This window comes from Perognathus longimembris, chromosome 3 (assembly GCF_023159225.1).
Source record: "Perognathus longimembris pacificus isolate PPM17 chromosome 3, ASM2315922v1, whole genome shotgun sequence".
Lineage (NCBI taxonomy): Eukaryota > Metazoa > Chordata > Mammalia > Rodentia > Heteromyidae > Perognathus > Perognathus longimembris.
Genome location: NC_063163.1, coordinates 53,762,266 through 53,775,246, shown reverse-complemented (window position 1 = coordinate 53,775,246; position 12,981 = coordinate 53,762,266). Strand labels below are relative to the sequence as shown.

Here is a 12,981-nt window from a genome sequence, read left to right as displayed (position 1 = left end):
TCATAAATTGACATGAAATCCCTTCATAAATAAATATTTCAATTCATAAACCAGTGAAAATTCAATTCATACATTTGAATTGAGACCTTTTTGTATACTGCTACTTAAAATAAAAATAAAAAGTTTGTTTTCAGATGCAGTGATTGTTTTGAAGTAAAACCCATGGGCCTTCTTTTACATAGAATCCATACAAAGTCCAGGAGATAAAAGAAAAGGAGTTTATCAACCTTAGTGTGCATATGAATTAAAAAGAAGTTCTATAGCCAGGCACCATTACAGCCTGTCCATAATTGCAACTACTCTGGAGGCTGAGCTCTGAGGATTATGTTTGTTTATCATTAAACTTTGTTTTAATGAGCCTTAAAATTCTTTGACAGATGTGTGTGTGTGTGTGTGTGTGTGTGTGTGTGTGTGTGACAGATTTTGATTTTTAAAGCCAATAAGGGCAGAAAACTCCAAGAGAATCTTATTTCCAGTTAACTAATAAAAAGCTGGAAGTAGAGGTGTGGCTCAAATGGCAGAACATCAACCTTGAATAAAAAAGCCAACCCAGAGCTTTGAGATCCTGAGTTCAAGATCCCAGTATTAGAAAGAAAGGAAGAAAATTAGAAAGCAAGCAAGAGAAAGAGAGAGAGAGAGAGAGAGAGAGAGAGAGAGAGAGAGAGAGAAGGAAGAAGGAAGAAAGAATCCACAAGGAATCGATTTGCTGAGGGGTTTCAGGAAAATAAAATGCTGTGAGTGGAGTCTGGAGGCAGAGTGGTCCAGTGCTTGCCTTTGTTTAAATGTGAAGAGTTTGAAAAGCTCATTTTCCTGATCAGCTGGGATATTTCAGAACATAGCTCTAGAAATGCTATTTAGCATTCCATTTTTAAACATTTTGTCTTAAAAGTACATTGGCAAGATGCACTGTATTCATAAATTCACATGTTGAATTGAAACTCCTCTGTACAGATACTTAAATACTTTTAATTTAAAAAAGCAAAAGTATGTTATATTCATGTCCCATTTCTTAAGTGAACTGTGGATCTAGGAAGGTGTGTTGTGGGCAGGGGGAAGAGGTGCCTAACATGTGGTTTGCTACATAATTTTCACATAGTTTTTTCTTTTGGAGAAGGTTAATATCAGTGTGGGGGGGAGAGGAGAGGGAGGTTAAGATTTGATGGGCCAGATCTCATCTGCTCAAACCTCATCTTGTCATTATTAAAATACACCAGTTTTCTGTAATACCCCAGGTCCAGCTAAATGATCATGTGAAACAAAGCTCACACTCAAATCAGGACACTTGATATAAAGAACTCAGCCTTTGTACACCGAGGAATCAAATGCTTTGGCTTCCTTATCTTTTTTAATACATATAACATCAGCTTCGTGGGGCAACAGGATTCTTAGAAATTGGGAGGGTTGAGAAATAGGTCCGCGATGGAATCCGTGGCATTCTGTAAACAAGCAGGGTGCACACGTCAGGGCTTGGGGGGCCTCCTCGGAATAGCCTCGAGCATTTCTGGGGATGATTGAGCCAGCGAGAAGCTCGGAAATATAGATTCCAGGGCGGCGGCGACCGAAGTGTGTGTGTGTGTGTGTGTGTGTGTGTGTGTGTGTGTGTGTGTGTGTGTGTGTGTGTAGACCGAAGTGTGTGTGTGTGTGTGTGTGTGTGTGTGTGTGTGTGTGTGTGTGTGTGTGTGTGTGTGTGTAGCTTCCCCATTGCCAAGGAGGCTGCAACCAGATGCGATTGTGCAGCCTGGCTTACCGCAGCGTGCCGCAGTTGTGTAGATTTCAGAGACAGACAGCAGGGGAAGCAGCAGGCGGATCCTAGCCGGGCTGGGCCCTGGAAGCCCAGACAGGCCCTGCAGAAGCTGGCAGCCTCCTCCTGCGGCTGCAAGCCCAGGTTGAGACCCGCACCAGGCAGGGGCAGGGGCAGAGGCAGGGGCAGGGGCGGAGCTCCCGACCTGTCCCTCCAGCCTGGGAGTGTACGGTGTGCGGGCAGGGAGGCTGGCCAAGAAATCCTCCCTTCCCTCCCCCCAGAGAAAGCGGATCGCAGTTCAGGTGGGGACTTCCTGGGTACCGTACCTGGGTTGGAGCGGAGGCTGTGGGCGGACCCGCAGCAGCAGGCATTTCTGGTTATGGTAGCCCAGAAATGAAAACAGAGCCTGCCTTCTGGGAGGACTGCAAAGAGATAGAGCAGCACTGGGCAAGTGAGAAGCCAGTCCTAGCCCCGGAGGAAGAGGAGGAGGAAGAGGCAGAGAGGAGGAGGAGGAGGAGGAAGAAGAGTGGGAGGAGCAGTGGCTGCGCATCCCTCTTAGGCTGGGCGCTGGGCTTTAAATGAGGGCTCCCTGCCTGCGCTGGAGGTGGATCCGCAGAGCCTCCCTCCCCGCGCTGACCCTTCGCTTACATCACTAACCCGTGTGACAGGCGCCTCTCCACGCCTGGTACCTGCTCCTTCAGCAGCCTCCCGTCCGTCCGTCCGTCTGTCCGTCCGTCCGTCAGTCCCTCTTTGTATGCTGCAAACATGGCCAGCCAGCAGGATTCCGGCTTCTTTGAGATCAGTATCAAATATTTACTGAAATCTTGGAGTAATAGTGAGTACTAGAAAAATCACCTTTGTTTGTTTGTTTGTTTGCTGGATGTTGCGTAAGGTTGGAGAAATCAGATCTGCACCACTGTTACACATAGAGGTGTGTGAGCCCGGGAAGTTTTATTTCATTTTTATTTTTATTTATTTTTATTTTATTTTATTTTATTTTTTTGCTTCCATCTGCTGTGGGAAAAAAATCAAAATGTCAGAGGCTCAACTATCGTTGCTTAAGTGCTACGGGGCTGCAGTGGAATTACAGGCGATTCTGTTTGCTTAATTTTCAAGTGGCTGTGGGGCCCTTCTGACTGGCGAGTGCAGGATCTGGCTTTTAGGGCTGCCGTTTCCTGGCTCTGAAACTGCTTAGAGCATTATCTAAATATTTTGTGAAGTGCAGTTTAATCAAAGGGGTGTGGCAGGGTTTCTGAGTACTTCGTAATTGTTTTATTAGGGTATTGTCTGAAGAGAGAAAACTACTTACTAGTCCAAAACCCGAAGGCTTACATTATTATTATTATTATTATTATTATCATTATTATTATACCTAGAGGCAGTTCCATATGTTTTGAAGTCTCCTTGTGCAGGTGAATTATTTTAGAATGCCGTTTAATACTAGCATTAAAAAATCATCTTTGCTCTAGTCCAAATAAAGTGCATTTTTGTGGAATGTAAACAAATGAGACTTGGCCCTAATCATTCATTAGGCTACTCAGAGAATATTATGGCTTCTGAAGTTCCATTTCTGACCTACATACAGATTTTAGCAATACAATTTCAGGAAGGCAGTCTCTAAGCCATTCCTAATACAGGAGCAGACTTTTAAAAAATAGTAAAACCGAGGCCTTCAGGTGATCAATGATGCTTTGTATTTTTCTGGACAGTTTAAAAACAAAGTCATCTGTATTTCACCAACAGCCTTTGTACAAGCTGCAGATGAAAAGACTGACAGGTATTATAGATTTTGAATTGCTTTGCACTAAAAGTTTTCCCCAAGAAAAATTTGGATGTTTTATTAGGTATATACTAATCTACCTGTACCCAAAGAGGTGTCAATTAATGATGTCTACAAATGACCTGGGGCCAAGGTTGCTCTTATGTAAACAAACCCTAGGATGGAGAAAACCTGGGTTTATAAATGGCTTAGAGAAAAAGGTGAAAGTACTTTCATCCCGAAAGTATTCAGGGATTTTATAGCTACCAATGATATCCAGAGAAACCATTTTTTCTCAGGTCTCTTTCACACTCTTGTATACACTATGGAGCTTATGTGTAGCTGTTTCTCTACAAGTGGGAAGCCATTTGGGAGGCATAAGGTTGCCCAAACACCACTCTTTTATTGGTTAAAACCATAAATCATGTAACTTGAATTCATTATATGTATACTTCATGTTCAAGGATGAATCTTCCTTTGTCTACCCTTTGGTTAATGAAAAGAATTTGACATACTGCATACCATATCGAGCAATTTTTGTTTTACTGGGAAAAAAAAAGACTTATGAGTTTGACAGTAGTATGTGATCTTTAAACAGCATTTAATTATTTCAAGGCCTGACTATTGTTTCCCCATCAGTTTTTGTCATTGCCCAATTAATTAGCTTTTTAAACATCACGATGTGACAGTAGTGAGTCTGGTGGAATTTCTTTTGAAATCATATCCCTTGTCTATTTTGACTCTAGACAAAGCATAAGTTCTTTCCTAAACTATTTTTCTTCTCCCAACACACATATCACAGTGGTTCAGAATGACAGTTAGGTCTACTGCTGAAGCACCTGTACAGTTTCAAATTCTCACAATTGCTTCAACAAAACATTTATCGAACACCTGCTATATTCCAGGCTGTTGAGCTACAAGATGTGGCTAAGACACAACATCAGAACCCTGTATCTTAATTCCTTTATCAAAAAAGACTGCAGCTGATGAATCGCCAGTGTTCTTGGGGGAGGGGAGGCCAGAATGTTTTTTTACTCCTTTCTTGAAAGAAGAAAAAATATAGTCCATGTTTATCTTCTTAGAGCTTGTTACAACACTTGCCTGATTACAGCCTAACATAGTTTTCATTGCTAAGTTTTACGTAGTTTCAGTAGCAAGAAGAAAAAGGCATTTGTGCTGAAGGCAAAGTAGGAAACAACAGCCTTGGGGCTCAACCTCCTGCTCTTAACTTTGCCTGGAGAGGTGCTGGATGAGGCACTAATTATGCCTGCCCGTGCATGTCTACCATCCGAGGTTGGAGAGTTAAAGGTGCCCGCCCACATACCTGAATGAAGAACTGGCCCCCTAAGTGGATGATATGATTATTTACAAAAGCACAGCAATTAAAAAGCAATAAAAACAACATAGGCACCAGTGGCTCACACCTGTTATCCTAGCTACTCAAGAGGCTGAGATTTGAGGGTCAGGATTCAAGGCCAGCATGGGCAAGAAAGTCCATGATACTCTTTTCTCCAATTAACTGCTAAAAAGCCAGAAATAGGGGTATGGAACAAGTGGTAGAATACCAGCATTGGGCCAAAAAAGATAAAGGACAGTGACTAGGCCTTGAGTCAATCTCCAGTGCAGGCACCAAAAACGAAAAATTAAAACTTACAAAAAAAACAAAACAGAGAAACAAACTCTGTTACTATGGCTGTTTGCTTTGCTAGATGGTAGTAAGAGGAAAAATGATTTTAAAAATGTCATATTGTGGGGAAAATGTAATTTCATGTACCCTTGTCTCTTTGAAAGAATTAACAAGCCCATTAAGTAAATCACTCATTCCTTGGCAAGTTGTAAAAGCTTTTTATTCAGTCTTCAGTTTGACATTCTCCTCTTCCTTGCCACGCCCATCCTGTCCTGCTGCCCTCTAAGTTTGAATGGGCAGAGCTGGAAATGAAATGCCTTGATGTCTGGAAACCATGTCCTCCACACACCTCACTGTGGGGCCTCCTTACCCCAGACACCTGGCCTGTTGCTCTTTCTTTCCCTTCCTTCCCCTTCTTTATCCTCTTCCCCTTCTACTTCCTCTTTCCCTTTCTCTATCTCTCGTCTTTCTTTCTTTCTTTCTTTCTTTCTTTCTTTCTTTCTTTCTTTCTTTCTTTCTTTCTTTCTCTTTCCTTCTTTCTTCCTCTCTTTCCTTCTTTCTCTCTTTCTTTCTTTCCTTCTTTCTTTCTGAGATAAGAGTCCCATTGACCTTCTTACCCAGCCTGGCTTTGAGTCACAATCCTCAGATCTCACCCTCCTGAGTAGCTAGGATTATAGGAATGAGCCACCAGCACCTTTCCTTCCTAACTCTTGCCCCAATCTTTCCCCTAGCAGAGCAGTGCCTCTAGCTACTGCCCCTTACTATCTGTGGCCACAGCCACCCTTCTCATTTTAACCTGGACCACTCAGTTGTTTCTTGGTAAGTCAAAGGCTCCTCTTACAGTCTGTGGCCAACATTCAGGACTCTTTCAGATCCTTAGTCATCCTCTCTCCTCTTAATTATCTGCTTTTGGCATTCTTTGGCTTCTCCTCTGCCTTCTATCCACTGATTTGCTCCCACCTTCATTTCTGTGCACGTGTCAGCCCCTGATCTTCCCCAGCCTCACCAAGAGCATACAAGGCACTGGGCCAGATGGGCTTGCTTCTGCTCCCTAGCTCCTGTACTTGTACGGCCTTGAAGAGTTTATTCATGACTCCATGTCTGTTTCTGCATCTGTGAACTAGAAGCAAAAAATCACGGGTGCTCCAGCAGAGCCAGGGAGGTGTTAAGATAGCACTTGGCATACTATCTAGCACATTATAAATGCTCAATAAATGTTACAATAATACTTGTGTGTTCAAATGCTTTCTTCTCTTCTAAACTCACTGAAAATTGGGCTTGGGCCATTTCTTCCCTTAGCCTTGGCATCCTTAGTGGGTTATTTTATGAGTAGTCCGTTCTGGCTACACCCCTGGAGAAGGGAGCTGCTTGAATAGATGCCAGTAAGTTATTTTCTCTGGGCGTTTTTCCCCCAGATCTACTTTTTAAAATGTTACACCATTTTATTTTAATTTATTATTATTGTTATTATTTTATTATGTAGTTGCCCAAAGGGGTTATAAGGACAATGCTTCTTGGTCATTGTCACCCCTTTCTTCATTCTCCCCCATTTTCCCCTTTTCATCCTGACCTTCAAGTTGCCTAGTTCATTTTCGTTTGATTTTATTATTTTCCTTTGGTGATACAGAGGATGGAACTCAATGCTTTGCTCTTTCTCAGCTACCAACAAAACATTCCTACCTTCCCTAAGCACATGCCTTCTAGAAGCATAGGAGTTACCCAGGAATTTCTCAGTAGCAGAAAAGTCACCTTGGCCTTTTAGGTTTACTACAGAAATAAATAAATAAATAAAGTCGAGGGCGAAAAGTTCCAAGCTTTTTTTTCACAGGGAGGGAAGGCTTGCCTGGTGTTGCTGCTCCGAGCTGGTGTGTGGGCTCCCGCAGTAGTCTGAACACTCTAAATGACTTCCTTGTGTTTGTAACCCCCCTGCCAACCCAAGATGCCCAAGAACACTGGCCCAATGAGTGAAAGTACATTAAGAATCCATTTAACACCTTGTTTTTGCACAAGGCAGTCTCTGCCTTTCCGATAACATTTGATAAACCTTGCTATCCCATAGTGGAAATCTTTTGCATGCACATTAACTTCTTTCAGGTTTGTAGAAGCCATTCACAAATAGTGGTATGATGGAAGCAGAACTGAATGATCTTCTTTGCAGTATGCAGAAATTTGTGTGCATGGTAGTAGTTCCAGCTCTTGCATCCATTCATTGAAGAGTCAGATGCAGTGTTCTTTGGGTATGGTACAGTGAAGGCATTTGTGTTTGTGTTGGTAAGGAGATTCATGTAGCCTAGAAATGGTTTACATGGAGTTTGCTCTGGAGCCAAAGAGACATGGTAGGCACACATGGGTGGAATACATCTTGATCTGGTGGCAAAGCAGTGCTTTTAATGTCTGGTTGTATGATGGAAGAACTCCAATGATGCTATGAGAAAACCTTAAGAAAAAGTTAAGGACTAGTATTAAGTTTTTGTTGTTTCGGTTTGGTTTTGATATTGGTACTGGGGCTGAATTGAGAACCTCAGCCCTTGCCCCTTAGCATTTTTGCTCAAGGCTTGTACTCTTATCACTTGAGCCACAGCTCCACTTCTGGCTTGTTAGTGGTTAATTGGAGATGAAAGTATCATAGACTTTCCTGTCTAGGCTGCCTTCCAACTGTGATCCTCAGATCTCAACCTCCTGAGTAACTAGGATTCCTGGTGTGAGCCACAAGCACCTAGCTGTAATGCTCGTTTTAATCTAATAGTTAAAACTACTTCAAATATACTTTACACTTTTTTACAAAGAAGGAGACAACTAAGAAGGTTCATAGAGTTGCCTAAATCCAGTTGGTAGGTACAGCTCCTGCTCAAGCAAGCACACATTACATCCTTTTATGTGAGTGTTTGTATGCACGTGATGTTCTTGTTGTTTTATTTTTTGTGTACTTTGGTTTGGCTTGGGTTTGTGGGTTGGTTTTTGTTTGTTTGTTTGTTTGTTTTTGAACAGTGCCAGTCATGGGACAAAATGTCTCACCCATACTAGGCAAGTGCTCTACCACTGAATTATGCCCCTTTCTCACTTAGTCCTTTTTTTCTTTCCCTCTTTCTATTTATTTATTTGTTATTGTTTTATGTATTTTTTTTTTGGTGCTGCTACTGGGATTTGAATTCAGAGTTTTGAGTTCTTGCTTGGTTTTGTCACTCAAATCTGGGTCTCTATCACTGGAGCCACACTTCAACTTCTGACATTTTGCTAGTTAATTGGAGAGAATTGTCTCTTGGATAATCAGTAAGGGTGAGCCTTCAGTGGTAGCCCCACTTAGTTCTTTTAACAGAGGAAGGACCTAACACTGTTGGGGGAGGGGAGAAAGCATCCCAGTAGCTTACAGACCTCATGAGAAGTAAAACCCCACATCAGAGCTTCCACTTCCCAAATTGAAAGGGGTTTATCACTGGGCTATGGTCAAAACAAATCAGAGATATTTATTTTCATATAAATGTATGGATATCCCTAGAATAACATTAATGGCCATCCTGTGTCAACTATCATGGCTCAGGACTTCTATATAGGGCAAGCACATTCATTCAATCTGGGACAGTTGAAAGTGAAAGCTAATAATTATGCTGGAATGCTGGGTGTCATCTGGTACTGCCCAGGGAAAAAGGGACCATCTGACCTCTCTGCTTGTTGTCTTTGTTTTCTTCTATATTCAATGAGGTTAGATTATTAGCTACATTGAACAAAGTCAGGGGAAAGATAGGACTTAGGAAAATGATTTTCCTAAACCAAGGGGCTCTTAAGTACCATAGAAAAAATATTTTATGTTGATTTCAACCTAGTTTAAGAGGTGAACATAAATTTATAATTCAAATGACTCTAGAACTGGGATGGTTGCCCAGTGATAGAGTACTTGGTTTGCATACATGAAGCCCTGGCTTTGATCACCAGCCCTAGGAAACAAAAAAATTGTGTGTGTGTATGTGCAGATGCATGTGTGTACACACACACATGCATACATGCAAACGTGTGTCATGAATGCATTCAGGTGTTCATGTTTGCAATAAATGGCTAGTAAAACTGAAAGAAAAATGTACTGAAAATGAAAACTCTAAGAAAAATGTCTGGGTGCCAGTTTCTCATGCCAGCTGGCTGAGATCTGAGGATCATGGTTCGAAGCCAGTCTGGGCAGGAAAATACATGAAACCTCAATCTCCAATAAACTGCCAAAAAAGCCAGAAGTGGAGCTGTGGCTGAGGTGGTAGAGCTCTAGCCTTGAGCAAAAGAAGGTCAGAAACTGCACCCAGGCCCTGAGTTCAAACCCCAAGACTGGCTGATAAAAACAAACAAACACCTATGTATGATTTTTTTTAATTTTTGCTTCTTTTGATGCTAGTTTGCTTACATCGTTACATTGCTGAGGTTTCTCTATGGGTTGTATTTCAGTTTAGGAAACAGTAGCAAACTCCTAATTATCATTAACAGCAGAAGAGAAAGAATATTTCCAGGGACAATGTAAATCTGTCTGTAATTCAGACATCTCATTTTACCTGCTAGCTGTGGCCTGCTCCTCCCTAAATCCATCTATAAGACTATATTTTTGCCTTTTATTTTGCTTTCTTTTTTGCCTTCTTTTTGCATGCTGCTTAGTGAAGTTGCCAACAAAAAATTAAAATACTTCAGTGCACAAGGCAAACAGGAGTAGAAGAGATGACCTGCTTAACTTGACAATCTGGGAACAGCCCAGAGTATTTGAGAAAGTTGCCAGTATTTCCATGTTTCAACTGATACAACGTGCAAATATTCTCTTTATGTAAAAGACATCTGTTTCAAAACCTTTTAATATTCATGACTCATTTACCCATTAAAAAATTTCTTGTGTGTTGGGATGGAATCCAGGCCCTAGGGCATGCTAGACAAGTGCTCTACCACTGAACTGAGTCTCCAGTCCTCATTTACTTTTGGGTATAGTTCAAGGACTTGAACCAATCTACTCCATGTCCAGGTCATCTTATGATGAGTGACTTCTGCATTTTCAAGTCTCATGTGATATTCAGAATGAGCTGGGCTCCGATATGCGTTGGGGCCCACAAGGAATGAATGTTCTGTAGATTGACAGGCCCATCTATGAGTTTTCTCTTTGTGCAGATATCTTATGGGTAGTGAGCCTTAACTTCATTTAGCTCCTAGTGGTTGGCTCAGTCTCTTCAAGCACCTCACCTCATTTGATGAGTGAGATGCACTGATTGTGACTTAGCCAGCTTTTTCTTAAATGTACCTGGTGAATGAAGGTAAGGTTTAAGTTTCCTAAGTGGAGTTTCAGTGGTAGAAGAGCCTCATATCGTGTCACCTGTGCATATTTCATGAAGTGAATGAATAAAATGTTCTTAGTGCACAACTTTTATTTTTGTTTTTGTTTTTGATATTGAGGTTTGAACTCAGGGCATCATGCTTGCTTGGCAGGCACTCTACTACTGAGCCATGCCTCCAGCTCTTTTTGTCCTAGTTGCTTTGACTTAGGATCTTCTTGCTTTCTGGCTCGGTACTTGCCTAGACTGTGATCCATCCTCCTGTTTTTCACTTGGTCCTTCTATTTTTCACTTCACAACTTAGCTAGAGTAACAACCATGTACCACCATGTCCAGGTTCTTCCATTGAGATAGACTGTGGAGTTTTCTGCTTATGCTGGCCTAGAAATGTAGTCCTCCCAATCTCAGCCTCCCAAGTAGCTAGAATTAACAGCATGGGATACCAATGCCTAGTCCATCGTTTTAACTTTTGAATGGAACTTTATAAAATATAGTTAAGTTTGTATTTATCACTTACAATGTTAAGAAGTGAATCCATCTCTTACGATGTGTATTAAGGTTTTTTTCTTGATTTATTACCCTTTTTTTTGTTGGAGGAGAAGGGAATCAACTCCAGGGCATCCTGCATGCTTTTCAAATTCTCTACCACAGAGCTACACCCCAGCCTCTAGCTTTCTTTTCCAAATATTTAATAGAGAAGGGAACAGTAGATAATTACAGTCATGGTATTCAGATATTCATATTCATATTGTATGTATATGAAAATGGAACTATGCAATTTGGGGAGGTAGGGCTAGGCTAGGTGGGGGGGAATGATGGAAGGGGTGACACAGATCAAGATGCATTGTGTTCATAAATAGGTTGAATTGAAACTACTTATCCAGTGATGTTATCCAACAATGTTCCAGAGACAATACAGATTCTGGAGAATTTTAGTTGAGAGGGTATGTTTGACTCTGACTTTATAGATTAGTACTTCTAGCACACCAGAGATGAATCAGAAGGAAGCCTAGTGTTTCCAATACTAGATTTATAAAAGCACTAAAATATTTCTCCTAGCGAGATGGCTGAAGAAGAAATGTAAAGAAGAAATTTCAGAAGATGAGGCAGCAAGCATTTCAGAGAGACATTTTGTACATTAGAAAAATGGGAAGAGGGGTTACCATATTTTGGTTTTGCCGTGATGTTGAGGACAGGATATTTCCGTGTTAGGCAAACTGATCTCTTGACTCCTGGGCACTAGAAATCTTTCCACCTAGAACTTTTTTTTTCTCCAGTCCTGGGACTTGGGACTTAGGGCCTAAGAACTGTTCTTGACTTCTTTTTGCTCAAGGCTAGCACTCTACTTCTTGAGCCACAGCACTGTTTATATGGTGCTGAGGAATCGAGCCCAGAGCTTCATGCATGCTAGACAAGCACCCTACTGCTAAGCCACATTCCCAGCCCCCACCTACAACTTTTGAGTAGCCAGGATTACAGATATACCCAGAAAGTTCTGATGCTTATCAAAATTTTGCACATGGGACAAACTTAAAGGCAATTACCTTTCATTGTGATTGTTTTTCTTACTCTTCATTATATTTGGGGAGTTACACAGGGAGAGGGTAAGAGAAGGAGATGGAATAAATAGTAGAGGGAGACCAAATTCTTTCTCCTTCCTTCCCTCCTTTTGTGTCAATACTGGGATTTGAACTCAGGGTCTAGATGCTGTCCCTTAGCTTTTTCTCTACTCAAGGCTGGTAATCTACCACTTAAATCACATCTCCATGTCTGAATTGTTGCTGGTTAATTGGAGATTAGAGTCTATGAGATTTGTCGGTCTGGGATGGCTTCCAACCTTGATTCTCAAGTCCAAAGTCTCCTAAGTAGCTAAGAGTACTGGCATGAGTCACTGGTGCCAGGCCTGAATTATGTATTTCTGCAAGTCAAGTTTAATGATTAGATGTCTCACCAATAGTCCTACCAACATTTTCTCTCATTTTTTCACAGAACATACAAGCACAAGCATTCACATGTTAGCCACTCCAAATTCCAGATGCTAAGTGGAAGTTTATATTCTGCCAGCATATCAGACTCTGCAATGAGTCTGATTTGTTTTAATTCCTTTCTACTGTTTAGTCATTTGATGAGCTGCAGATGGAAATTTAAGCCAAAGCCATAACATTTCAGCTAATACTTTTTATGCTGCTGTAAGAATTTGTTGTTGTGTCAATTTAAGGAAGCTGAAATCTTTTTTGAGAAGGCATTCAAATCTACATTAAGTGCTTTTATCAACCTTAATTTGATATACAACTCTGACTGCTTCTGCGGTTCTTAATCAATTGCAAAGTACAAAGTAGTTCAGGAGTAGAAGACAGCTTTGAAATGCTAGCATTTCTCAGCTAATGCCACAAGTGCAGCATTATGGAAATATACAATTAAATTTTCATTACTTTTTTTTTTACTCCTAAAGCTTAAGAAACTTTTTACTGGGGACCAGTAGCTCATAATTGTAATTCTAGCTACTCAGGAAGCTGAGATCTAATGATCCAGGTTCAAAGCCATCTTGGGCAGGAAAGTCCATGAG

General features: G+C 41.2%; 1 protein-coding gene across 5 annotated transcripts in view; it reads left to right on the top strand.

Moving 5' to 3' along the window:
* Positions 1-12,981, top strand: part of Fry (FRY microtubule binding protein) — a 348,931-nt gene that overhangs the window by 79,482 nt on the left and 256,468 nt on the right. Inside the window, exon 1 of one of the 5 annotated variants that reach the window (XM_048341550.1) lies at positions 1,770-2,576. The exons of 3 other annotated variants lie outside the window; for them this stretch is intronic. In XM_048341550.1, coding sequence (XP_048197507.1) covers positions 2,507-2,576 — 70 coding nt within the window. In that variant the 5' untranslated portion in view covers positions 1,770-2,506. Of the gene's footprint in view, positions 1-1,769; positions 2,577-12,981 lie in introns of those variants that run through there. One more of the 5 variants, XM_048341552.1, reaches the window with a different exon arrangement.